Here is a 25,718-nt window from a genome sequence, read left to right as displayed (position 1 = left end):
AAGGGGGGTGGGTGCTCCAGAGCTCCAGTATCCTCCACGACCTCCTAAGGCATCCTGTCAGGCATAACCACACACTGTCTTCATCTTTGGTTAGTTTCCTTTAATGACTTGGCCCTGCTTAGGACTTGGCGCAGCTTTAAAGAAAGTGGAGTGGCAGAGGTTGGAGGCAGTTGTTCAAGGAGGTGAAGACAGTACAGTGAGGATTACACCTTCAATGGGGACGCTGGCCCAGGCCAGTTGGAGTCTGGAGTACCCTGGAACACCTGTCTTGACTTGCCATTGAAAATGGGATTCTATCCCAGCGAAGTTGTGAAACCTAAAGACAAGAGGGGATACACAAAGGACCAGCTGGATCTGGGCAACAGTGTCCCTCCTGGTTGTCATGTAACAGCCCCATCTGGCAGTGGTATTTGCTGGCTTGGCTGGAGTGCCAAGTCTAGTGACCTGAGACCTAAGATAGCTGGTTTTAAGATGCAGCACTTGTCTGGGGCCAGGGTGGATAAAGCCTCGCAAAAGTTCTGTATTTTATAGAGGAACTGGCTGGGGAAGGAAATAGCTATCAAATGCAAACTTAAGGACTCAAGATTTTCAGGGGTGAGGGATGTGGAGCTCAAGGCACCCAGAGCCTCCCAGTGTTGAAATTAACCTGTGGGAAAGGTCTACCACTTGGAATAAACATACGAGCTGCCGATGGATGGTAAGGAAGCCAATTCTGGGTCTTCTGGGAACAAGAAGCAAGGCCACTTACCTAGAGAAAGACACCTCTCAGCAGGGCTGCCTCAGGAGTGGAGCCTCAGGGTCTCACAACTTCTCACTTTCGCTTCCATGTCTGAAAAATACCACAGGACCACTCAAAATGGTCCACCTTCAAAAATACATTCCCTTCTCCCAGCAGGTCCTGTTCCACCTCCAGATGTGTCTACTAGGGAGACCTGGGGGCAGTACAGTAGAAAGTAATCTGGTCAGGGGTGGTGGGGTGGTTGTCGCTGGGCTGTAGGGGAGTCTACAGGGGAGACCCTGACTTTCCTAAATGATAAGCAGTGTGGAAAGGGATTTTGCGTTGAATCTGTCCTGAATGCGTATCTCATTTTAGCCACTTAGCAACTGAAAAACAAAGCTGCTGCCACCTGTCTCAGGGAAGCTATGAGGGTATAAGAAGCTATAAGATATAATGGAAATCTCCCACTGTAGTTCTGACAGGCCCAGCCCTGCTTTCCCTTGTCCTGCATGCTACACTGGTGCCTGCTCAGGGCTCTGAGTTTTGGGGGCACAGGCAGGAACAGGCCTCCACTTCAACTTCAGCTCCCCACTCCTTGCACTGCTCAGAGGACGCCTGGCTCAGCTGTCAGACCCCTGTCCCTGGGCATACTGGGAGGCTGTGGCTCCAGGCTCACCTGTCAGGATGGCGTCTAGCTTTGCTACCACGTGTCGTGCGTTGTCCAAGCTGAAACACATCGGGGGCTTAAACTTCAGGACATTTCTCCCAGGCCCGTCGGTGCTCAACAAAATGTAGTTCTCCTTAAGCCTGTGAAGGTAGGACACAGCAGGGCCTGCTGTCCACTGGCCAAGGGCACTTCATACAGATCTTCCAGACTTTTCTCAGCCTGGTATTGGCAGCCATACTGCTCTCAGAACCCACCATAAGCCACTTCCCACCAAAATAACAGCACTGGCCAGCCCCTACCCAGATTCCTGCCCAACTTTATGGCCCAGCATCAAAGACAAGCATAGCACCCCATGTGAGGTGCCCTGGCCCTGAGGCTGCTGCCACCCCTCCCCGCCCCCAGAGCAGGGGTCTTGCTCCATCCATCCCTAGAGGCCCAGCGTAAGCCAAACAGAATGGCCACAGGGCTACAATGTGGATGTCAAGGTTCCCTGCATTTTCCATTTCAATGTATGGTTTATGTCATGCGTGGTTTACTTTTTCTTATAGGAAGGGTCCAGCATTCACAAATAGAACAGTGCAGTGAATTCATGTAGCCTAGCTTCAGTAACCTGCCACCCCCTTCTCTACCCTGCCCCCACATTATCTTGTAACTCCAGACTGGACTATCCAGTTTTCATTTCCAGTTCTTTTTGGAAGATGACTTTACTCTCTTCAGCATTATCATTGGTACCTAGTAATAACTTTTAATAGTCCACATTTATACTTTTAACCCAGGAAGGTATTTTGGCCTCTCAGAGAAGGGGTCTGATGTGACTGTATTTACATTCTCTGACCCCCTGCTCTCATTTTTTAAATTTACTACTTTTATGTAAGTCTTGTCAGGAACAGTGTCCTCAGCCTGCCTCTAGCTCCCTTATCCCATCCCGGTCTTCCTGGCACTGACAACAGCCATGCTAGAAAGCCCAGGTTCTGACTTCAAATCCAGCTCTGGCTCCTAGCAGGGTTGTTTCACTCAACTGAAGAAACTACACGGGGCTGGGGGGGTGGTGCAGAGAGGGGTGGTTGCAAGATGGAGGCAGTCAGGCTTGGCTGAAGAGCTGGCTCCCTCTTTCCCAGAGATCATTCTCAATTCCTGAGTCCTGAGGCTCCCTGCGAGAACTGGTGGGCAAGCTGGTGGATGTGCTTCAGCAGAAAGGAGGCAGGGGCTGGGCGGCCATGCAGGAGGGGTCAACATCCAAAACCATGTGGAGAGGTTTTTACATCAATACAGTTTGTGTGATTCAAAACAAGGATGCACATTTTACAACTTGAGTAAGAATACACATCAAACACTAGATGGGTTTTCCAAGGTGGGGGAAGTGGGTAGGAGTGAAGAATGGAAGAAAAAAAGGGAATATCTAAACAAGAAGGGGAAGGGTCCTGGGGCTCAAGTGGACATGCAAGCCAGGGCTGGGGTGAGGGCTGAGTCTTGAGATGCCGAGTCCTCAGACCCCTCCCCAGATGAGGAGCAGGAGTCTATCTGAAAACCTCTAGGAACAGGGAGTCTGCTTCTGCCACAGTCCCAGCTGTGGCTCTGGAGAAGCTGCTTCTCAGGCAGCCTGGGGCTGTGAAATGCAGGCTTGTGGTTGCCTGTGTCTGAGAGCTCCAGCAGCTTTGGTATTGTCTTGTTTGAAGTGGCTGCTCAGGCTGGGAATGACCTGCACTCTGTGGGCCCAGCATGTCTGGGGGCGTGGGTCAAAAAGGAGAGGCAAGCGGGGAGCTCTTTCCCAGTCAGAGCAGTAGACACTACAAATGCAACTTGTTTCAAGAAAAAAATACCTGGACACCACGTAGTCAGCCTCTTCGGTTGCTGGCATTCTTGTGGCCTCATCTTTGATCAGATCCACACCAATGAATAGCCCAACACCCCTGGAGCAGAAGGTGACATTGCAGGAGACAAGGCTTGAGGGATCGAGGTCCTTGCTTTCACCCTCTGCTTGGGTGTCAGCCAGTCCCCTGTCAGAAAGCTGACCAGGGCTCACACTTCTACCTCCCAGGGAGGCTGAGAGTTGTAGGAACCCTCAGAGGGTGGTCAGTTCCAGGAACTAAATGTGATAGGGAGGAACCCTCAGTGTAGACAGAGTAAAGTCTGATTCTGGCTTCACCACCCCACCTCCCGCCAGGTGCCATCTTGGGCAACAGCACCTATAGGTGCTTCAGTTCCTCCTCTGTGGAGATAAGTTGCCACCATGCCAGGTGGGAGTGACAAGGTGAATGAAGGAACCATACCAGGCCCCTGGCAGATAATGACTACTGTCTTTAGCCTCACCTGATGTCCCCAAGAATGGGATGTTTGGCTTTCTGCTGTCCAAGGAGCTCCATCAGGAAGCTGCCCACACAGGCTGCGTGAGCCTGCAGCTGCTCCTTCTCCAAGACATCCAGGACGGCCAGCCCCACAGCACAGGACACTGGGCTGCCCCCAAACTGAGCCAGGGGACAAAGGGCAGTTCAGGTGCCCAGCAGAGTGGGCCATGCCCCAGGGAGCGTGAGGGGCAGCAGAACTGCCACACACATTCCAAAGGCAGGTGAGGATAGGCATGAACCAATGACTCAAGTGTTCTGCGCAGCAGATGGGGTTCTCTTGAGGCTCCCATGGATCGTCCCCGCCTTTCCAGGTACTAATGGAGATGCATTAGCAGGGATCCAGTAAGAAAGCCAGGGATGCAGAAGGATCCCCAGGAAGATGCAAAAATCAGAAGAGAGGGTGTTCTGGGCATTCCCAAAGAGCTGGTTTTTGTCAAAAGGCTTCTGGATCCCATCTTGTGGACTGGACCCAGACCCACTTCATTGTACCAACCATCACCTCTTTCAAGGAGAGTCAAGAGCAACATGCCAGAGCCACACCCAGGAAAAGTCACTCTGTATAGTTTTAGCTCACAGCTTTACTGGCTGAGCTCAAGGTAGATTTTAGGGCGCAGACCACAAGCTGGCTGCCTGTGAGCCAAATGGAGCCTGAGGATTCATTTTGTTTGGCTTGTGTGGCATAATTAAAGGTTTTGAATTAGGTATTAATGTCTTAAAAGAAGGGACTTCACATAAAAATATGTTATGTCTGACTTAAAACAAACCTAGCCTATCTGGCTAGGGGACCTCCTACAGACCATCTTTTTTTTTTTTTTTTTAAGTGTATCTTAGAACCTTTACTGAGGTATAGTATACATACCCAGGTGGTGCTAGTGGTAAAGGACCCACCTGCCAATGCAGGAGACATAAGATCCCTGAGTTAGGGAGATCCCCCGGAGGAGGGCCCGGCAATGCACTCCAGTATTCTTGCCTGAGAATTCCATGAACAGAAGGGCCTGGTGGGCTAAAGTCCATAGGGTTGCAAAGAGTCGGACATGACTGAAGCAACTTAGCACACACATACAATAAACTGCATATATTTTAAGTGTATATAGTTCAGTGTGACTTGACAAATCTATGCTTAGTTGCTCAGTTGTGTCCGACTCATATGACAAATGTATATACTTGTAGAAAATCCACTAGCATGAAGATATAAAACATTTCCACCATTCCCCAAACTTCCTTATGCCCCCCTCCACTACGGCCCAGGTAACCACTGGCCTGCTTTCTCACCACAGCTTTGCCTTTTCTGGAATGTTATATGAATAGAATCACAAAATATGAACACTTTTGTGCTTAGCTTTTGCTCAGTGTTTTTACAAACTTATCCATAATATGTGTATTGGTAGATGGTTCATTTTATGGCTGTATAGTATTCCGTTGTATAGACATACTACAATTTGTTTATCCAAATTCCTATTGATAGACTCAGCTTATTTTGATTTCTGTCTATTTATGAATAAAACTGTTATCAATTTATAATAAAGTCTTTTTGTTAACATATGGTTTCATTTCTCTTAGGTAAATACCTAGGAATGGAACTGCTAGACTGCTTGATAAATGTACATTTAACTTTATAAAAAATGTGAAACTTTTCCCAAGTGGTTGTGTACCATATTACACTTGTACCATGAGGCTATGAAATCCCAGGAACTCCACATCCTCAAAAACATTTGGAATTGTGGCATTTTAATTGCAGCTATTCTAATGGTTATGTAGTGGTATGCTGTAGACCATCAATCTCATACCTGAGATCATAAAAACCTTCCTAGGTGATTCTGCTATGAGGCAGCTTTCTGATAATGTCACAACAAATTATATGTGGAATGGACACAGGGGATGAATTGAGGTTACTAATTGTATATTATTACCAACTGTGAACTCATTACAAGGTGGGATGTTCTACTCATAGTATCATTGTTTTTTTTTTTTTTTGATGTGGACAATTTTAAAATCTCTATTGAATTTTTTACAGTATTGCTTCTGTTTTATGTTTTGGTTTTCTGGCCTAGGAGCATGTGGAATCTTAGCTCCCTGACCAGAGATCAAGCCCATGCATTGGAAGGTGAAGTCTTAAGCACCAGACTGCCAGCGAAGTCCCTACCCACAGCATCTTTGGTTTAGAATTGTGGCCTGGTCAACATGCTGAACTAGCATAACAGATAGGTCTTTTTCCCAAGATCACCACAGGGGAACAATAGAAGGAAAATGAAAAAAACCCTGGGCTTTTCCCTGGGCATTTAGAAAGCCATGCAGATGTGTAGGGATACGTTCACATCCCATGCTATGTGCATGTTCAGGAAGCCTGGGAAAGCTCTAAGCTCTCACCACCAGCTAACTTGAGGGTTCACAGAAGAAGGAAATAAAGGCTAAGGCAGAGTTGTCAACTGCTTGGCTGAGTGCTGAAGGCATGTGCCAACACACACATAGGGCCCCTTGTCAAAGACTGACACAACTCTTGGTTTCAGCAATGTAAGGAGATGTCTATCTAGTCATTAGATGATCACAAATCTAACCAAGCAGAGACTACAGTGGTCACGCATGACAACACAGACTTTACAGAACTAGTTTAGAAAAGGCAATATACAAACAACAACAAACCATGAGGAGGAAAAATGATTTCTACATTGCTGCTGCTAAGTAGCTTCAGTCTTGTCCGACTCTGTGCAACCCCATAGACGGTAGCCCACCAGGCTCCCCTGTCCCTGGGATTCTCCAGGCAAGAACACTGGAGTGGGGTGCCATTTCCTTCTCCAATGCATGAAAGTGAAAAGTGAAAGTGAAGTCGCTCAGTTGTGTCCGACTCTTCACGACCCCATGGTCTGCAGCCTACCAGGCTCCTCCATCCATGGGATTTTCCAGGCAAGAGTACTGGAGTGGGGTGCCATTGCCTTCTCCAGGTTTCTATATTACATTATTTTAAATATCTAATTTTCAACAGAAAATTGTGAATCATGAAAGCATGGTCCATATATGGGGCAGTGGTAGTGGTGGGGCAGGTAGAATCAATAGAAACTGTTCTAGAGGAAGCTCAATGATGGCCTCATTAGACAAAGACTTTTTCTTTTTTAGACAAAGACTTTAAATCAGATGTTATAAATATGCTTAAACACTAGAGGAAATCGTATCTAAAGAACTAAAACGCTAAGCACGAATATAGTGTCCTGCCAAATTTGGAATATCAATAAACTGAATTTATAAAAAAGTCAATAGAAAAGCATAGTAACTGAAATGAAAAACTCACTAAGAGGTCAACAGCAGATGTGATCAGGCAGATGAAAGAATCAGTAAACTTGAAGATATGTCAGGTTTGAAAATCAGAAAGAAAAAAGAATGACAAGAAAATGAACAGAGCCTCAGAGACCCGTGGGACACAAACATTCCAATATACGCAAAGGAGAATCCCAGAAGGAGAGGAGAGAGAGAAAGGAGCAAAAAGAATATTTGAAGAAACAATGGTAAAAAACTTACTAAATTTGACTAAATACCCCCCCAAAAACTGAACCCCAACAACTATTTAAACATCCAAGGAACTCAATGAACTCCAGGTAGAATATTCCATACCTAGACACAACATAACCAAACTACTGAAAGACAAAAGCAAAGAGGGTGGGTGAAATGGGTTATAAAACACATAAATCACGGGGATGTAATGTACGGCATGGTGACTATAGTTAACAATACTGGGGACCTTCCTGGCAGTCTAGTGGTTAAGACTCTGCACTTTCACTGCAAGGGGCACAGGTTTGATCCCTGGTTGGGGAACTAAGATCACACATGCCCCTGGTGTGGCCAAAACAAGCAAACAGGCAGATAAATAAGTAATACTGTACTGTATACTTGAAAGCTGCTAAGAGAACAGACCTTAAAAGTTCTCATTACAAGGCAAAAACACTAACTTTTTTGGTGAGGGATGTCAAGTAGACTTACTGTGGTTATCATCTTGCAACATACACAAATGTTGAATCATATGGTACACCTGAAACTAATATGATGTTCTATGTTAATTACACCTCAAAAAAGAAAAAAGAATATTGAAATTATCGAGAAGCAACTCATTTCGTACAAGAGATCCTCAGCAAGATTAATAGCTGATTCCTCACCATTGTTTTTTAGTCGCAAAGTCATGTCCGACTCTTTTGTGACTCCATGGACTGTAGCCCATCAGGTTCCTCTGTCCATGGGATTTCTCAGGCAAGAATACTGGAGTGGCTTGCCATTTCCTTCTCCAGAGGATCTCAACCCAGGGATCAAACTTGCGTCTCCTGCATTGGCAAGCAGATTCTTTACCACCGAGCTACCAGGGAAGCCCTTTGGAAACCCTAAAACTCAGAAGTCAGTGGGATGACCTATTCAAAGTGATGAAAGAAAAATACTGTCAGTCCAGAATTTTATATAAAGTAAAAGTATCCATCAAATGTAAAGGAGATGGGAATTCCCTGGCGGTCCCATGGTTAGGAGTCCACGTTCTCACTGCCAAGGGCCTGAGTTCAATCCCTGTAGGGAAAGTAACAGTCTACATCCCGCAAGCCACATGGTGTGGGAAAAAAATTTCAAAAAAGATAAAGGAGAAACTAAGATAATTCTAGATAAGCAAAAAACTGAAAAAATTTGTCAGCAGCAGATCTACTTTACATGAAATACTAACAGTATTTCTTCAGTGAAAGGACATCAGACAGTAACTCAAATCCACAAGTAGGTTGAAAGTGAGAGAGTGAATGTATGCCATGCAAACAGAAACCAAGAGTGGGGGTGGCTATTGTAATATCCGACATAAAAGACTTGCAAGGTTAAAAATGCTATTAGCAATATAGAAAACATTTTATAATGATAAAAGAGTTATGTACTTAACAATAGAGCCCCCAAATATATAAAAACTGAACTGAAAGGAGAAATAAAGAACTCAACAAAAATAGTTGGGAGTTCAGTCTCTCATTTTCAATAATAAACTAGACAGAAGATGAACCAGGAAATAAGCCTGAACAACACTATAAGCCAATTAGATTTAACGGATATATACAGAACACTCCACTTCAAAAAAGCAGCATAAATACTCTTCTCAAGTGCACATGGAACATTCTCCACGACAGACTATATATATTAGGCCATAAAACAAGTGTTGATATATTTTAAAAGTCTGAAATCCTAGAATGTATCTTTTCTCACCACAGCAGAATAAAACTAGAAACAAAGAAAGAACAATGAAAAACTAAAAAATATGTAGAAATTAACTGAAACAATGGGTCAAAGGAGTCATAAAGAAGATTAGGACATATTTAGAGATAAAGGAAAACACAACATACCTAAACTCAAGGGATTCAATAAAAGTACTGCTTACAGAAAACTTGGTATCTGTAAATACTTTTGTTAAAAAAACTCAAATGAATACTTTCACTTTAAGAAAATATAAAAGAGAAGAGCAAACTAAACCCAAAGCAAAAAGAAAGAAAATCATAAAGCTATATAGTGGAAATAAACAGAAATACAGAAAAACAACAGAAAAAAAAAACCCCAAAAAACCAAAAACTGATTCCTTGAGAAAATCAACAAAATTGACAGAGATCAGTTAGACTGACCAAGATAAAAATGAGTCAAATTATGAAGATCAGGAATGAAAGAGGATATATCACTGCCAATCTTATACAAGTAAAAAGGAATATAGGGAATAATATGAACATTTGTCAACAAGCTAGATAACTTCGATGAAATAGATAAATTCCCAGAAAGATAAAGAGTATTAACACTGCTTTGAGAAGAGATGGAAAATCTGAACAGACCTAAAGTGAGTAAAAGCAACTAATCAGTAATTAAAAAAAAACCCACAAAGCAACTGGTGAATTCTACCAAAATGTTTAAAGAATTACCACCAATCTTTCAGAAAGTCTTCCAGAAGACAGAAGAGGCATGACCACTTCCTGCCTCATTTTTTGAAACCAGTGTTACTCTGATACCAAAACCAGACAAAGATATCAAGAAAGCTATAGATCAATATCTCTTAAGAACTAGATATAAAATCCTCCAAAAATATAAGAACAAACTGAATCTGGCAACATATAAAAAGGATTATACACCATGTTCATGTGGGCTTAATCTCAGGAATGTAAATATTAACCATATTAACAGGATGAAGGACAAAAAAAATCACACGATCATTACAATGAATGAAGAAAGAGAATTTGACGAAACCCAACAGCTTTTCCAGATTTCCCTGGTGGTGCAGGGGTTAAGAATTTGCCCTCCACAATGGGGCATGGGTTTGGTTCCTGGTTGGGGAACTAAGGTCTCACATGCAGCGGGGCAACTAAGCGTGCGTGTCCCAACTACTAAGCCTGTATGCTCTGCAGCCTGCACTCTGCAGCTAGGGAGAAGCATGGCCCTAGAAAAGCCTGTGGGTCACAACCAAGACCCAATGGAGCACAACAAACAAACAAACAGCCTTTCATTATAAAGCTCTCAACAAATTAGGAAAAAAATTCTTCTTCAACCTGATAAAATGCTTCTAGGAAAAACTCACAGCTGCTATTATACCCAATGGTGAAAGACTGAACGTATTTCCCTAAGATTAGGAACAAGACAAGACGTCTACCCTTGCTATTTCTAGTCAACATTATACTGGAGAGTCTAGGGCGGTTAGGCAAGAAAAAGAAATTAAAGGCATTCAGAATGGAAAGGTACAAGTAAACTATTTCTATTCACAGATAACATGACTTTGTACACAGAAAATTCTAAAGAATCTATAAAAAACTATTAGAGCTAATAAATGCATTCAGTAAGGTTGCATGATACAAGATTGATATCCAAAAATCATCTATATTTCTATATACCATAAAAATGAAGAATCTTAAAGTAAGATGAAGAAAACAATTCCATTTATTAAGCCATGAAAAATAATATAATACTTGCTGCTGCTACTGCTAAGTCGCTTCAGTCGTGTCCGACTCTGTGTGACCCCATAGACGGCAGCCCACCAGGCTCTCCTGTCCCTGGGATTCTCCAGGCAAGAACACTGGAGTGGGTTGCCATTTTCTCCTCCAATGCATGAAAGTGAAAAGTGAAAGTGAAGTCGCTCAGTTGTGTCCGACTCTTAGCGACCTCATGGACTGCAGCCTACCAGGTTCATCCATCCATGGGATTTTCCAGGCAAGAGTACTGGAGTGGGGTGCCATTGCCTTCTCCAATATAATACTTAGGAGTAAATTTAATAAAAGTAGTTCAAGACTTTTACAGGGAGTTCCCTGCAATCCAGTGGTTAAGACGCCATGCTTCCACTACAGGGGGTGCAGGTTTGATATCAGGTCAGGGAACTAAGATCCTGCATGCTGTGTAATGCAGCCAAAATTTTTTTTTCATCATTTTATGAAGAAAATTATGAACATCATTGAAAAAAATCAAAGACCTACATAATTGGACAGATATGTTTACAGATTAGAAGACTTAATACTGCTGCTGCTGCTGCTAAGTCACATCAGTCGTGTCCGACTCTGTGCGACCCCATAGACGGCAGCCCACCAGGCTCCCCCGTCCCTGGGATTCTCCAGGCAAGAACACTGGAGTGGGTGGCCATTTCCTTCTCCAATGCATGAAAGTGAAAAGTGAAAGTGAAGTCGCTCAGTCGTGTCTGACTCTTAGCGACCCCATGGACTGTAGCCTACCAGGCTCCTCCGTCCGTGGGATTTCCCAGGCAAGAGTACTGGAGTGGGGTGCCATTGCCTTCTCCGTTAATACTGCTAAGATGGCAATACTCTCCAAATTGATCTACAGCTTCAATGCAATCGCTTATCAAACTCCAAGCTGCTTTTTTGATGGAAACTGACAGGCTGATTCTGAAAATTCACAATGAAATGCAAGGGACCCAGAACAGACAAAACAATCTTCAAAAAGAAGAACAAAGACTGGAGGACTGACAGTTCTTGATTTTAAAACATACTACAAAGTATAGTAGTCTAGACTGTGTGCAACTGGCAAGAGGGTAGATATACAGATCAATAGAACAGAACTGAAAGTTTATAAAGAAACCATTAAATCCATATATTTATGATTGATTGATTCCTGACAAGGGTGCTAAGACCACTTAATGGGGTAAGATATAACAAAGAATAGTCTTTTCAGCAAAAAGGTATTGGGAGAACTGGATGCCAAGTCGAGTAACTCCAGCTTATACCATCTGAAAATTAGCTAAAAGTGGATCTAAGACCTAAATATAAGAACTAAAACTAGAGAATTCTTAGAGGAAAATACAGGTGTAAATCCTCCTGATCTTTGATTAGGTAATGGTTTGTTAGCTATGACTCCAAAGTACAAGCAACCAGAGAAAAAATAAACTGGACTTCATCAAAATTAAAAACTTTTGTGCTTCAAAAGAAGACAACTCAAAGGGAGAAAAATTTTATGTTTGATAAGAATCTAGTATTTAGGATACATAAAGAACTCAAAACTCAGCAAAAAAAAAAAAAAAAAAGACAAGTAACCCAATTAAAAAATGTGCAAAGGATATATTATTTCAAATATATATATATGTCATATATATTGGAATCTCCTTCATGAATCACATCCTTGTCATGGCAAAGGGGCTTGTGTAACTTAATAAAGCTATGGCCCCACACCTTGTAAGGCCACCCAAGACAGATGGGTCATAGTGAACAGTTCTGACAAAACGTGGTCCACTGGAAGAGAAAATGGCAATCCACTCCAGTATTCTTGCCATGAGAACCTCATGAACACTATGAAAAGGCAAAAAGATATGACACTGGAAGATGAGGCCCCCAGGCTGGAAGGTGTCCAATATGCTACTGGGGAAGAGCAGACGGCAATTACTAATAGTTCCAGAAAGAGTGAAGCAGCTGCGCCAAAGTGGAAATGACACTCAGTCGTGGATGTTTCTGGTGGTGAAAGTAGTCTGATGCTATAAAGAATGATATTGCATAGGAACCTGGAATGTTAGGTCCATGAATCAAGGTAAATTGGACATGGTCAAGCAGGAGATGGGAAGAATGAATGTTGACATCTCAGCAATCAGTGAACTAAAATGGATGAGAATGGGCAAATTTAATTCAGATGACCATTATATCTACTATTATGGGCAAGAATCCCTTAGAAGAAACAGAGTAGCCCTCACAGTCAACCAAAGAGTCTGAAATGCAGTACTTGAGTGTAATCTCAAAAACAAGAGAATGATCCTGGTTTGTTTCCAAGGCAAATCATTCAACATCACAGTAATCCAAGTCTGTGCCCAACCACTGATGCCAAAGAGGTTGACCAGTTGACCTACAACAGCTTCTAGCACTAACACCAAAAAAAGATGTACTTTTCATCATAAGAGATTGGAATGCTAAAGTAGGAAGTCAAGAGATACCTGGAATAACAGGAAAGTTTGGCCTTGGAGTACAAAATGAAGCTGGGCAAAGGCTAACAGAGTTTTGTCAAAAGAACATGCTGGTCATAGGAAACACCCTTTTCGAACAACCCAAGAGATGACTCAGTCTCTGAAATCAGACTGATTATGTTCTTTGCAGCCAAAGATGGAGAAGCTCTATACAGTCAGCAAAAACAAGACCTGAAGCTAACTGTAGCTCAGATCATCAGCTCCTTATTGCAAAATTCAGGTTTAAGTTGAAGAATGTAGGGAAAACCACTAGGCCATTCAGGTATGACCTAAAAAAAATCCCTTATGATTATACAGTAGAGGTAATGAATAGGTTCAAGAGATTAGATCTGGTAGACAGAGTGCCTGAAGAACTATGGATGGAGGTTTGTAACACTGTACAGGAGGCAGTGACCAAAACCATTCCAAGAAAAAGAAATGGAAGAAGGCAAAGTGGTTGACTGAGGAGGCTCTGCACATAGCTGAGGAAAGAGAAGCGAAAGGCAAGGGAAAAAGGGAAAGATACACACAACTGAATGCAGAGTTGCAGAGAATAGCAAGGAGAGATAAGAAGGCCTTCTTAAATGAACAATGCAAAGAAGCAGAGGACAACAATAGAATGGGAAAGACTAGAGATCTCTCCAAGAAAACTGGAGACATCAAGGGAACATTCACGCAAGGACAGGCATGATAAAGGACAGAAACAGTAAGGATCTAACAGAAGCAGACAAGATTAAGAAGAGGTGGCAAGAATATACAGAAGAACTGTACAAAAAAGGTCTTAATGGCCCAGATAATCATGATGGTGTGGTCACTCACCTAGAGCTGGACATTTTGGAGTGTGAAGTCAAGTGGGCCTTAGGAATATTACTATGAGAAAAGCTAGTGGAGGTGACAGAACTCCAGCTGAGCTATTTCAAATGCTAAAAGACAAAGTTGTTCAAGTGCTGCATTCAATACGTCAGCAAATTTGGAAAACTCAGCAGTGGCCACAGGACTGGAAAAGGTCACTTTTCATTCTAATCCCAAAGAAAGGCAATGCAAAAGAATGTTCAAATTACTAAACAACTGTGCTCATTTCACATGCTAGCAAACTTATGCTCAGAATCCTTTAGGCTAGGCTTCAGCAATATGTGAACCGAGAACTTCCAGATGTACAAGCTGGGTTTCAAAGAGACAGAAGAACCAGAGATCAAACTGCCTATATTTGTTGGATCACAGAGAAAGCAAGGGAATTCCAGAAAAACATCTACTTTTGTTTCATTGACTACTCTAAAACCTTTGACTGTGTAGACCACAGCAAACTGGAAAATTCTTAAAGAAATAGGATACCAGAGCACTTTACTTGTCTCCTGAGAAACCTGTATACAGGTCAAGAAGAAACAATTAAAGCCAGACATGGAACAACAGACTGGTTCAAAATTAGGAAAGGAATACATCAAGGCTGTATATTGTCACTGCGTTTATTTAACTTATATGCAGAGTATATCAAGAGAAATGCTGGGTTGGATAAATCACAAGCTGGAATCAAGACTGCCAGGGGAAATACCAACAATCTCAGATATGAAGATGATACCACTCTAATTGGAGAAAGTGAAGAGGAACTAAACAACCTCTTGATAAGGGTGAAAAAGGAGAGTGAAAAAGCTGGCTTGAAACTCAGCATTTAAAAAACTAAGATCATGGCATGTGGTACCATCACTTCATGGCAATAGAAGGGGAAAAAGTGGAAGCAGTGACAGATTTATTTTCTTGGGCTCCAAAATCACTGCAGACTGTGACCACAGCCATGAAATGAAATGATACTTGCTCCTTGGAAGGACAGCTATGACAAACCTGGACAGCATATTAAAAACCACAGACATCACTTGGCTGACAAAGATCTGTAGCAAAGCTATGGTTTTTCCAGTAGTCATATATGGCTGTGAGACTTGGGACCATAAAGAAGGCTGAGTGCTAAGGAACTGATGCTTCTGAATTGTGGTGCTGAAGAAGACTCTTGAGAGTCCTCTGGACTGCAAGGAGATCAAACCAGTCAATTCTAAAGGAAATCAACCCTGAATACTCATTGGAAAGACTGATGCTGAAACTGAAGCTCCAATATTTTAGACACCTCATGTGAAGAGTCTACTCACTGGAAAAGACCTGATGCTGGGAAAGATAGTAGGCCAAAGGAAAAGTGGGTGGTAGAGAATGAGGCGGTTAGGCGGCATTACCAACTCAATGGAAATGAATTTGAGCAAACTCTGGGACAGAGTAGAGGACAGAAGAGACTGGCATGCTGCAGCCCTTGGGGTCACAAAGAGTTGGACACAACTTAGCAACTGAACAAGAACAACATATTGGAATATATATGTCATATACATTGGAGTGTGTATGTGTGTGTGTGTGTGTGTGTATGGCCAATAGGCACATAAGAGGATTCTCAACACCACTGGCCATCAGGCAAATGCAAATCACATTAATATACCACTTCACACTCACTAGTATGGCTATGATAAAAGATAGAAAATAAATGCTGAAGAGTATACGGAAAAATTGGAACCCTCATAAATTGCATGTAAAGCGGTATAGCTGCTTGGAAAAAGTCTGTCATTCCTTGGAAAGTTAAACTTAGAGGTGCCATGTGACCCAGCAATTTCATTCATAGGTATATGCTCCAAAGAGTTGAAAACGTATGTCCATACCAAAACATCCTGAATGGTCATCTGCAGTATTACTCGTAATAACCAAGGAAGGGAAATAGTTAAAATGTTAACTGAAGAAGAGATAAATGAAACATGATATGCTCATACAATGAAACATTATTCATTCAAAAAAAGGAATGAAGAACTGATTCATGCTATGACAATGGATGGACCTTGAAAATATTGTGCTATTGACAGAAGTCAGACAGAAAAAGTCACATATTGTGTGACTCCACTTATGTGAAATGTCAAGAACAGGCAAATCTACGGAGACAGAAAGAAAGTTAGTGATTACCAGGACTTACAGAGAGAAGGCAATGGGGAGTGACTGCTAATGGGTATGGGGATGCTTTGGGGGGGTGATTGAAAATGTATAATAATGAAAACTAAGACAGTGGTAATGCCTGTACAATGGACTTCCCTGGTAGCTCAGCTGGTTAAGAATCTGTCTGCAATGCAGAAGACCTCAGTTTGATTCCTGGGTTGGGAAGATGCCCTGGAGAAGGGAATGGCTACCCACTCCAGTATTCTTGCCTGGAGAATTCCATGGACAGAGGAGCCTGGACGGCAACAGTCCATGGGGTTGCAAAGAGTTAGACGTCAGTGACTAACACTTTCACTACTTTCATACAAGTACTGAACCATTATGTTGTACACCTGAAACAAATGTCAATTATAACTCAATCAAGAAAAAGATTCAATTCCCAATGAACACACAAAAACAAAAATACACATATACTGGGAATTCCCTGGCAGTCCAGTGGTTAGGGCTCTGTGCTCTCACTGCTAATGGCACAGGTTCAATGCTTGGTAGAGGGACCAAGATCCCTCAAGCCAAGTGGCATGACACCTCCTAAAAATACACACACACACACTTAATAGCTTCATAATATCTGAAGTAAAAATTAATAGTATTATGAGAAAAAGTTGATCATTTTTCATCATAGTGTGGTATTTAAATAATCCTTAATTATTAAGATTAAGTAGAAAAAAAAATCCAGCAAGAATATAAAAGATTCAAACAACATAATTAACAAGTGTGACCCAAGAGATATTCAGAGAGTCTGGCAAACAACATTTAGAGAACCCACAATTTCCTAAGGACATGTAGAACAATCAAATACCAAATCACCTCACCATATTTTACAGAAAAAGTATCAAAAGAAAAAGTGGTACTAAGTCAGAAGTTAATAAAAAGATTTGAAAAAACTAGAATGATAATGCAATGGTTCTCACTTTTGGTCTTAGAACCTTTTATACTCCCCCAAATTTGTGAGGAATCTGAAAAGGTTTTGTTTATACGGGTTATATCTATTAATATTGATGAAAAAATAATTATATTTACCAAAAAATTAGTGAGTAGCAGTGAGTTTGTTTGCACAGAAGCTACCATGGTGCTTCCTGGTCTGGAGGTTTTACTCACCGTGTTGAAGTACTCGACGCCGGTGGCTTCAAATGCCCTTGCCACAGCCTGTGTTGTGGCCACGCAGGCTACAGGGTGGCCATTGCCTATGGACTTGCCCATGGTGACAATGTCGGGGACGAAGTCTTCCCCCTGCAGCTGGAAGGCCCAGAAGTGCTTGCCTACTCGGCCAAAGCCCACTTGAATCTCGTCTGCAACAAAGACCCCTCCGGCCCTGCGGATGTGCCTGTGGCAGAGGACACACAGCTGATGGGAGACTGTGGTGAGAGGGAGCAAACCAGGAGCTGAGATGTCCTGGGACTCTGAATCCTGGGGTTGCCAAAAGTAAGGTGGGGTCCTGAGGCAGGTATCTGGCCTTTTGGGAGCCACTATTTCTTCAGGGACTTTGACAACTCTGGCAAATAGGCCAGGCTGAGGTTGGAATTCGGAAGCAAGGCTGGCAGACCCCACCCTCAGGCAGCCTCTCCCACCTACTCACCCTGCCACTTCTGGGAAGTAGCCAGCAGGGGGAATGATCTGCCCTCCCACACTGGGCAGAGATTCCGCAAAGAACGCTGCAATCTGTGGAGGAGAAGGGAGTGGCACTGTGGTGGGGCTGAGTGGCAAGCTGGTGCATCCTGCTGATGCTGGCTCAGTGCTGGCTCCAAACATGAGTTACTGTTATCACCGTGCCCCCACTTTGGGCTCCACATCGTTATCTGAATATTTGCGATGTGGTTTTTTCAGGCCTCAAATCAATGCTTACCACCTGGAAGTAAGACCCCCTGTACTTAGTGTGTTCCAGATGAAATTCACTGACTTCTCCACCATAAACCTCTTCCTTCCCTCCCCCCATATGGTGAATCCCATTCCTCCTAATTAGGACAGAAATCTGGCCCCATCCTTGATCCAGCCTCCTCCTTCACCCATCAGCTGGCACAGCTTCTGACTCTTATCCCTGTAACATCTTTGTACCCGCCTTTCCCCTCCTGGGCAGATCTGCTAGTTTCCGCCTTGCCCTCCTGCAGCTGCTCTCTAACTGGACATCTCTTCCAGGCCATCCTTCACTGGCCACCAGGGTAATGCCTCAACCCAGACACTGAGCTCATCATTGGCCTATTTAAAACCCATCACTGACCCTTTTGCTTACGGCAATGACTTCCAAACTCTGCTCTGCCTTGGAGCTGTTTCAGAGGCTACTGCTGGGATAAAGAAAGGACCAGTGGGGTGGGAAACTGGTTACCCACCCATGCTAACCTTCAGAGTAATCTCTTACTAAATCTTCTTGATTTAATACAAGTAGGTGCAGAGCATCTGAAATGCCTAAGCCAAGCTTCCCAGCTCTGATTCTGCCAACGTTTTTGGCTAGTCTTTTCTGTATATCCTGTGTTCAGTTGCCACTCTTTCAGCAAAGTCTTCTAGAGAGCCTTCACACCAATTGCTAGCTGCCTCCCTTCTGCTGTTGCTGTGGCTGCTGCTCTTCCAGGGTAAGACAATCTCTCGTTTCCCCACTGCTCAGGCCAACAGGGCCTTTGCAGGGCACCATGTCAGACTGACACCATTCAAGTGCATCCCCTGGTCCCATTATCTTCTCTCTTAAAACTCTGTAAAGGTCCCGCATAGCCTCTGGCCCCTCAGCTAGAAGGGCACTTGCAGTCCTCTGACCTACAGTCCCGCCTGCCTCTCTAGGTTTATCTTCTGCCTGCACAGCCTGACTCTGCAGTCACATGGTTTCTGCACAGGCCACTGGGCTGTTGAAGATGCCTTTCCTTGTCTACTTCTTACCTTGCCTTGAGTGGCTACTGCCTCCTTACCTTCTATTACTAAAATTAGTCAGTACCCGCTTCTCCCCCGACAGGCCCACCTTCACACTCACACCAGTCTAGCCTGGACCCCTGGACTCCAGCAATGTCCAGGATATATCTCTACCTAAACTCTCAATTGAACAATTAACCCCCCTCCTAGATTCCCAAAGGGCAGGCCCTGGTTCCAATTTCTCTCAGGGTCCCAAGATCCAGTCCAGGGCAAGCAACATTTGCACCTTGCTGGACCAGTCCTGCATGGATGTGGTTACCTTCCTGCCCTTCTCCTGTGCGCTGCTGACCACACGTTTCACCTCACTGGCGTAGGCCACAGCTGGATTGGGGTGGTCTTCCCGGTAGGGGCCCCGGTAGGTATCTGGGAGAGGTGCCTGTGGGGAGGGACAGTGCCACGTCATCCAGGCTGGGGTGCAAGCACCGACCTGTTGCCCACTTGAGCAGCGCATACCACGTGGACCCACTCCTTCTGCCCATCCAGGTCCCGGAACTTGTAGGGGCTGATGTCAATCAGGGAGCTCAGATGACCGTGATAAGCACTGGGGAGGAGAAAGGAGAGGGGACTTAGGCTTGTACTTCCTGGCCTGGCCTTGACAACTGTCCATCCATCTCAGGAAACAGTCAGGCAAGACCAAGCTTTCTGACACAGCCCCCAAGTCCTGGGGCCAGGAATGAGCACAGGTCTTGGAGTCAGTAAGCCTTCCTACAAGGCCACTCATTAGCTATGTAATGGTGGCTAACTGTTAAAGTCTTTGGGTTCAGTTCTCTCCGCTGTAAAGTTGGGGCAGGGTGCTCTTTCTCTCTTGTGGTTGTGATTTTAATGTGATAATGCTCTAACCCTGTGCCTGGGTCTTGCACATAGCAGATACTCAATAGACTGGGAGTTACAGTTTTAATACCTAAAATGTGGGACCAATTCTCACCACCTTATAAAGCATTCTCTGCTTCCCAGAAGCTGCCATAACGGAAGAGATGCCGAGGGAAAGAGACAGTGGGTATCCGCATGGGGGTGTCTTTGTGGCCAGGTCCTCGTGATCCTCTGTGGGCCCAGGCCTCTCATCTTTCCTGCCCAAGGCACCTAAAGTCAGAGCCTCATTGATTCCCAATAAGCGGCAGGCCCGTGCTTCTGGAAATGGCACTTACTGATCTAATACCACCACATCCCAGTGTCCTGTGTACTGGCGTGCCAGCCTCAGGGCCAGGTCGTTGGCTTCTGACCTATGACAGAAAAGGTGAATACTTCTTGAGCAGCTGTTCAGGGCTTTCCCTCCTGGATAACTGCTTCCTACAGAGAAACCTGGAGGGGAATGGAGGAACCCTTCTAGCAGCAAGAAGATTCTTAGGACACCATTCGTTAGTCATTCACTTATTCATTCAATAAAAATGTATCAAATGCCTTCAATGTGCTAGGAGCTGGGGGCAAAAATATTAAGAAAACAGGCAGGCCCTGGCCCTCCTGGAACTTACGTTCTAGTATGTGTCATGGAAGCCCAAAAACGAAGACAGAACGATCATTTGGTAAGTGCTACAATGGACACAGGGCGTCAAGAACTAGAAGGGGCTCTACCTTTGATAGGGGCTTGAATCATGTCCCCCAAAATTCATGTGTTGAAGCCCTAACTCCTAATATCTCAGAATGTGATTGTATTTGGAGACAGGGCCTTTCAAGAGGCGATTAACTTAATATGAGGCCATCTGTGTGGCCCTAAACCAGTATAACTGGTGTCTTTAAAAGAAGACATTTGGACACACAGAGAGACATCAAGGATTGTGCATAATTGGAAACATGGCTTTTTTCCAATCATGTGAAGACAGCGAGAAGGTTGCCACCTGCAATCAAGGAGAGAGGCCTCAAAGAAACCAAACCTGCCAGCACCTGGATCTTGGATTATGACTTCCAGAACTATGAGACAATGCATTTCTCTTTAAGCCACCTTGTCCGCAGTGTTTTGCTATGGCAGCCAGAGCTGACTAAGGCCATACCTGTAGAGTCTTGAGGTTAAAGTTCTTATGCAGAGTGAGCAGCACACAAAGACCTTGTGAAGGAAAAGAGCTCAGAAAACCACAAGACGACAAAGAAGGCCAGGAGAAGCCTGAGAGAGGACGTGGGGAAGACAGGTAGGGCTGCAGAAGGAGCCTGGGTTTTCTTCTTAGTGCCAGATGAAGCCACTGTAAAGTTTTAATCAGAGAAGGGACATGATTCAGCTCCCATATGAGGAGGAAGCCTCTCTGTGTATCCAATGGAGTAGAAAGCAATTCAGGTGCCAGTGAGAACTAGAAGAAGGACACAAAGATGAGAGCAGGTGGTGGCCATGTAGATGGAGAGAGACAGAATGCAGTTAGGAGACAACGTGCAGACAGAAGGGACAGGCTTAATGCAGGACTGGAAGGAGGGCACACTGCTAACTTGAGCAGAGGTGCACATGCCTCTGTCATTTGCCAGGAGACGGGGGGGGAGGGGGTGGTGGTGGTGGTGAGGGATAGCAGCCTTCTTGGGAAGGTCTGGGGCAGCTGCCTGGGAATGTCAGGGAGAGCCAATGCCACGGTCCCATGCCAGGTGTTAGCGAAGTTGGTCAACTCTTGTGTCTGTTGGACAGGTGATGTTACACACGTTCCAGAGTCAAGTGGGTGGTTAGAACCTAGAGGCAGAAACACACCGGGAACATCTGGGTCTAAGATACAAATGTGGGAGTCAGCAGCATGTGGACAATATATAATACACAGGAATGGATGAGATCAGGAAGGGAGAGGGGCTCAGAGAAGATCAGCCCTGAGGAATGGAAGGGGAGGAATTGGCAAAGGAGACAGAGGAGTGGCCAGAAGCTGGCAGAAAACCAGAAGCATGAAATGTTCTGGAAGCAAGACCAGAAAGCATTTCCAGAGAGTGGTAACTATCAGTATTACTGAGAGACATGGGAGGACAAGGGCAGCAGAGACCAGGTCTCCCCACTCCTATGCCTCTTTATCCTCTGTATTCTTCTCTCCAGGGCACACTGGGTTGGTCCTGTGCACATGCCTTCACCTGCCATTTCGGCCGCAACCGCTACTCCCAGAGTAGCATCTCCTGTCACCCAGTCACTAAACTGGTGCCTGATGGTGTCCATTCTTGGTCTCCTCCAGTGCTGGTGACATCACTTACCTGATTAAAGCCCTCTGATGGCTTCCAAATGCTCTTGGGATAAACAAGTACCTTACTTGACTAAAGAAGCCCTGAGTGATGGGCCCTGGCTCCCTCCCCGGTGTCTTCTCCCACACTCTGCCCTCCCTCAAGGGCTGTCTTTCAGTTCAACTGTGCTGGGGTGCAAATACTCGTCCTGCCACAAGGCCTTTGCACAGGCTGTTCTGTGTGATGACCAATCTTGACAAGAATACTGCAAATGGAGTTGGCAGCAACCTTTTTTCCTCCTCATCCAGCTAGCCCCTAGTCAGTGCTTAGCCTAACATCACTTCTTCAGGGAAGTCTTCCCCAACCCTCTCAGAAGAGGCCAGGCCCTGCCCCCCCATGGCGTCTATGCCTCACTATTCTCTGTACTTTTCCTCTAGACCAAGACTCCTCTTTGTTATTTTGTACTTCTTTAAAGAATTTGGGATGTTTCTGTTCCTTATGGAGCTGGGATTTTGACTGTAGCTCCCAGCACCATGCCCCTATAGTCTTAAAGCAGACAAAGGTACATATTACCTTGGTAAGCCCCAACAACAATCCTACAAGGGAGGTAATGGCACCCCTTACAAAGAGAACAGGAAACTGGTTCTGACAGAGAAGCAGCAGGGCCTACAGCTGGGAAGCCTGAGTGCCCAGCACACTGAGGGCTGCCTCTCTCCAAACTCAGTCGGTTACACTATGCTTTGCCCATGTGAGCAAACTGCTGCCTCATCCTTTTACTGGGGGCTGGCCATACCGTAGTGCACTTACCCAGAATTCAGGAAATAAAACACACAGAGCTTCTCTGGCAGGGTCTCTGACAGCCTCTGCGCGTAATCCACAATGTTGTCATGCAGGTATCGGCTGTTGGTGTTGAGCACCTGGTTCTGTTCGTGTGCTGCTTGGACCACGAGAGGGTGGCAGTGCCCAACTGCAAGAGGGCCACCTCTATCATACGGCTGGCTCCAATCAGCCAATCCCTCCAGGCCTCCCCCAGCCCCAGTCTGTAAACCCAACTAGAGGAGATGCAGTTATGATGGGAGAAGTACAGAGCAAAGAACGGAGTCTGAAGACAGAGGTGCCAGTCTCGAAAGAAAGCCCTAGAAAGGAGTCCCTGAGATTCTGGCAGAAGGCAAAGTTTTCTGGCAGAAACCTGATCTAGAAGACCCATGTTATTAAGTAAGCTTCTTGAGGCCTTGTTCTTGACAAAGATGGGGGGGTGGGATTTTGGGGATGAAGATGGCATTGGGGTGTCTCCAGTTAGAGAGGCTGGAGGTAATGACTGCCAACAGCCAAGGATTATAACCAGAGAATGAAGATGACTGGCAGCTGGCCAAGTGTCAGGCACACTCAAAGCAAGTTACATGAATTAACTCCTCCAAACATCTGGAGGTGTGTACCTAGTATCATCATGTCCATTCTGCAAATGAGCAATCTGAACAGAGACTGAAGCTTGCCCAAGACCACAGAGGGAGTAAGTGGAGGACAGGGATATGAACCCAGGAAGCCTGAAACTAAAGCCCCTGCTTTCAGCTCTACTAACTTCCAATTTCCCTACTGGGTCACTGGACTCCCTTTCCTTCCACCAGCTCTGGTGGCCTCATCTGGTTAACTGAATTCCTACTTAAGTTTCCTCGTCCAAGACCTGAGATGGTTACCAGGGCTAAAGCCTTGCTGCGACTGCCAGGGCCTGGCCAGGGTCCTGTTGGGTTGCTGATCATGGCTAGGCTGACTGCTGTTCTCTGAGCTCACCATCAGTTCCAAGTGGAACTGAACCGCTAGACTTACGTGTTTGACTCCTGCTGGTTTAGCACAGCTTTAGTGGTGTTAAGTCACTCAGTCATGCCTGAATCTTTGTGACCCCGTGGACTGTGGCCCACCAGGCTCCTCCGTCCATGGGATTTCCCAGGCAAGGATACTGGAGTAGGTTGCTATTTCCTCTTTCAGGGGATCCTCCCGACCCAGGGATTGAACCCGGGTCTCCTGCACTGCAAACAGACTTTTTACCATCTGGGCCACCAGGTAAGCATTTTAGCACAGCTAGTGTTTGGATGTTTCCACAGTTTTCATAAAAAGACTGGGCCTCCTCTGCACATGGATGCTGGTTAAGTTGAACCTGAGTTCCCTGCACCTCTCTGCAACCTGAAGATTACCCCTGAACTAGGTTCTGTCTTGGCATCCTCTCCTGCCCCATCCTGAAGTATGATACTGACCGTGAGCCACATTGTTGATGCAATCGATGTATTCTGCCCCCTGTTCATCATACATGTACTGCCCTTGGCCCCGGACAATCTTAATAGGATCCTCAGGAAAAAAGAGTCTGCAGGAATTGCTGTAGGGACAGGCAACAAATGGACAGCCATGTCTGAAGATCTGAAGGAAGAAATCCACCCATCACAGGCCTCCCCCAACATCTTCCCAGTTTTTGGAAAGGACAAAAGCTTGAAGTGCCAGGTGTTGTGTCCCTGACTCCAGTTCCCCCACTCCACAGGTGGCTGGAAAGGTGAAGGATGGGTTAAGAAGTTGCTAAAACTTAAATTGTTTAAGTCATTTGAAGACTATGTGGCTTCAACATATCTGAATGAATGTGCCCAGAGTCCCTTGGGTCCTGGAAAAAGGTGGCTGCTCCAGACCCACGGGTTCCCTAGGGCAGTGTCTCTTTGCTGGGAGTGTGAAAAGGGCTGGCTCTCAGCCCTAACGGTCCTTGCTTGCCAAGCCTGCTGCCCTGCTGGGGGCCAGGCCCAAGCTTTACCCCAAGGCTGCCTCACGCTCCACGTCCCACCAAGAGCCCCTCAGACACAGGTCAAGGGTCGACTTTCTCTAAGGCTGCCTGTGAGCCGACTTCCCCCCACCCCGACCTTTCGTCTGGACTTTTAATCCCTTCCTGGGTCACTGTCTGGCCGGCCCCAGGTCCGGAGAGTGGGCCACCACTGGGGGAGGTCTTCCCAGACGCCCGGCTGCAGCTGCGAGGGTGGATAAGACGCTGCGGGGGAGGCGCAGGAAGCGACCGCCTGCCACAGGCTGAATGCCGCAGGGTCTCAGGGGCCGTAGGCTCGGGAGCTGGACGAGACCCGGCGGAGCTGAGGTCTGCAGGCTCCGCGCCGGACGTGCGTACGTCGTACGCGCCGCCCCCACGCCGCTGTCTCTGTACCTGAGCAGCCGCCGCCTCAGGGCCAGAGTCGCGGCCTTCCCACGCTGATCAGCCGCCATAGCGCTCGCGGGCAGTCGCTCGGAAACGCTGGGCTGAGCTGAGCGTCCGGGCTCCGCCCAAGGCCACGCCCCAGCAGCGGGCCCCGCCCATCGCAAAGCGCGACTCGGGGCTCCTGTTTGCTCCGCGGCCCCGCCCCCAGGTGGTCTATTAGGAGTTTGTTCCTTAATTAATTTAGCTAGAGTCTGGTGGGTTCCTCACCCCAGAGAAGTTCCATAGACAGTGCCGAGCGGAAGCCGGGTTTGTGCTCGCCTTGCCTAGTGCTGCCCCAGGTCTGGTTTCCGGACAAATCACCAAATCACTGACCTCGCCCTCCCGACCTCTGTGGTTTC

The 25,718-nt window shown here is 45.6% G+C and overlaps 1 protein-coding gene across 3 annotated transcripts; it reads right to left on the bottom strand.

Moving 5' to 3' along the window:
* Positions 1–79: 79 nt before the first annotated feature.
* Positions 80–25,659, bottom strand: PHYKPL (5-phosphohydroxy-L-lysine phospho-lyase). Of its 3 annotated transcripts, none has more exons than XM_027546801.1 (13): positions 25,588–25,659; positions 24,392–24,510; positions 22,950–23,109; positions 20,180–20,254; positions 19,488–19,575; positions 19,294–19,410; positions 17,719–17,801; positions 17,241–17,466; positions 3,696–3,850; positions 3,206–3,295; positions 1,395–1,525; positions 749–829; positions 80–316 (listed from the first exon to the last, which is right to left on the bottom strand). In XM_027546801.1, the coding sequence occupies exons 2-12, from the start codon at positions 24,444–24,446 to the stop codon at positions 780–782; spliced, it is 1,230 nt and encodes a 409-aa protein (XP_027402602.1). In that variant the 5' UTR covers positions 24,447–24,510; positions 25,588–25,659; the 3' UTR covers positions 80–316; positions 749–779. The 3 variants fall into 3 exon arrangements, with proteins under 3 accessions (XP_027402602.1, XP_027402601.1, XP_027402603.1); XM_027546800.1 differs by lacking the exon at positions 25,588–25,659 and adding an exon at positions 25,330–25,508; XM_027546802.1 differs by lacking the exons at positions 19,488–19,575; positions 22,950–23,109; positions 25,588–25,659 and having other exon boundaries at positions 24,392–25,322.
* Positions 25,660–25,718: the final 59 nt, after the last annotated feature.

This window comes from Bos indicus x Bos taurus, chromosome 7, assembly GCF_003369695.1.
Source record: "Bos indicus x Bos taurus breed Angus x Brahman F1 hybrid chromosome 7, Bos_hybrid_MaternalHap_v2.0, whole genome shotgun sequence".
NCBI classification, from domain to species: Eukaryota; Metazoa; Chordata; class Mammalia; order Artiodactyla; family Bovidae; genus Bos; species Bos indicus x Bos taurus.
Note: the sequence above shows the minus strand (reverse complement) of the source record. Positions and strands in the feature narration are given on the sequence as shown.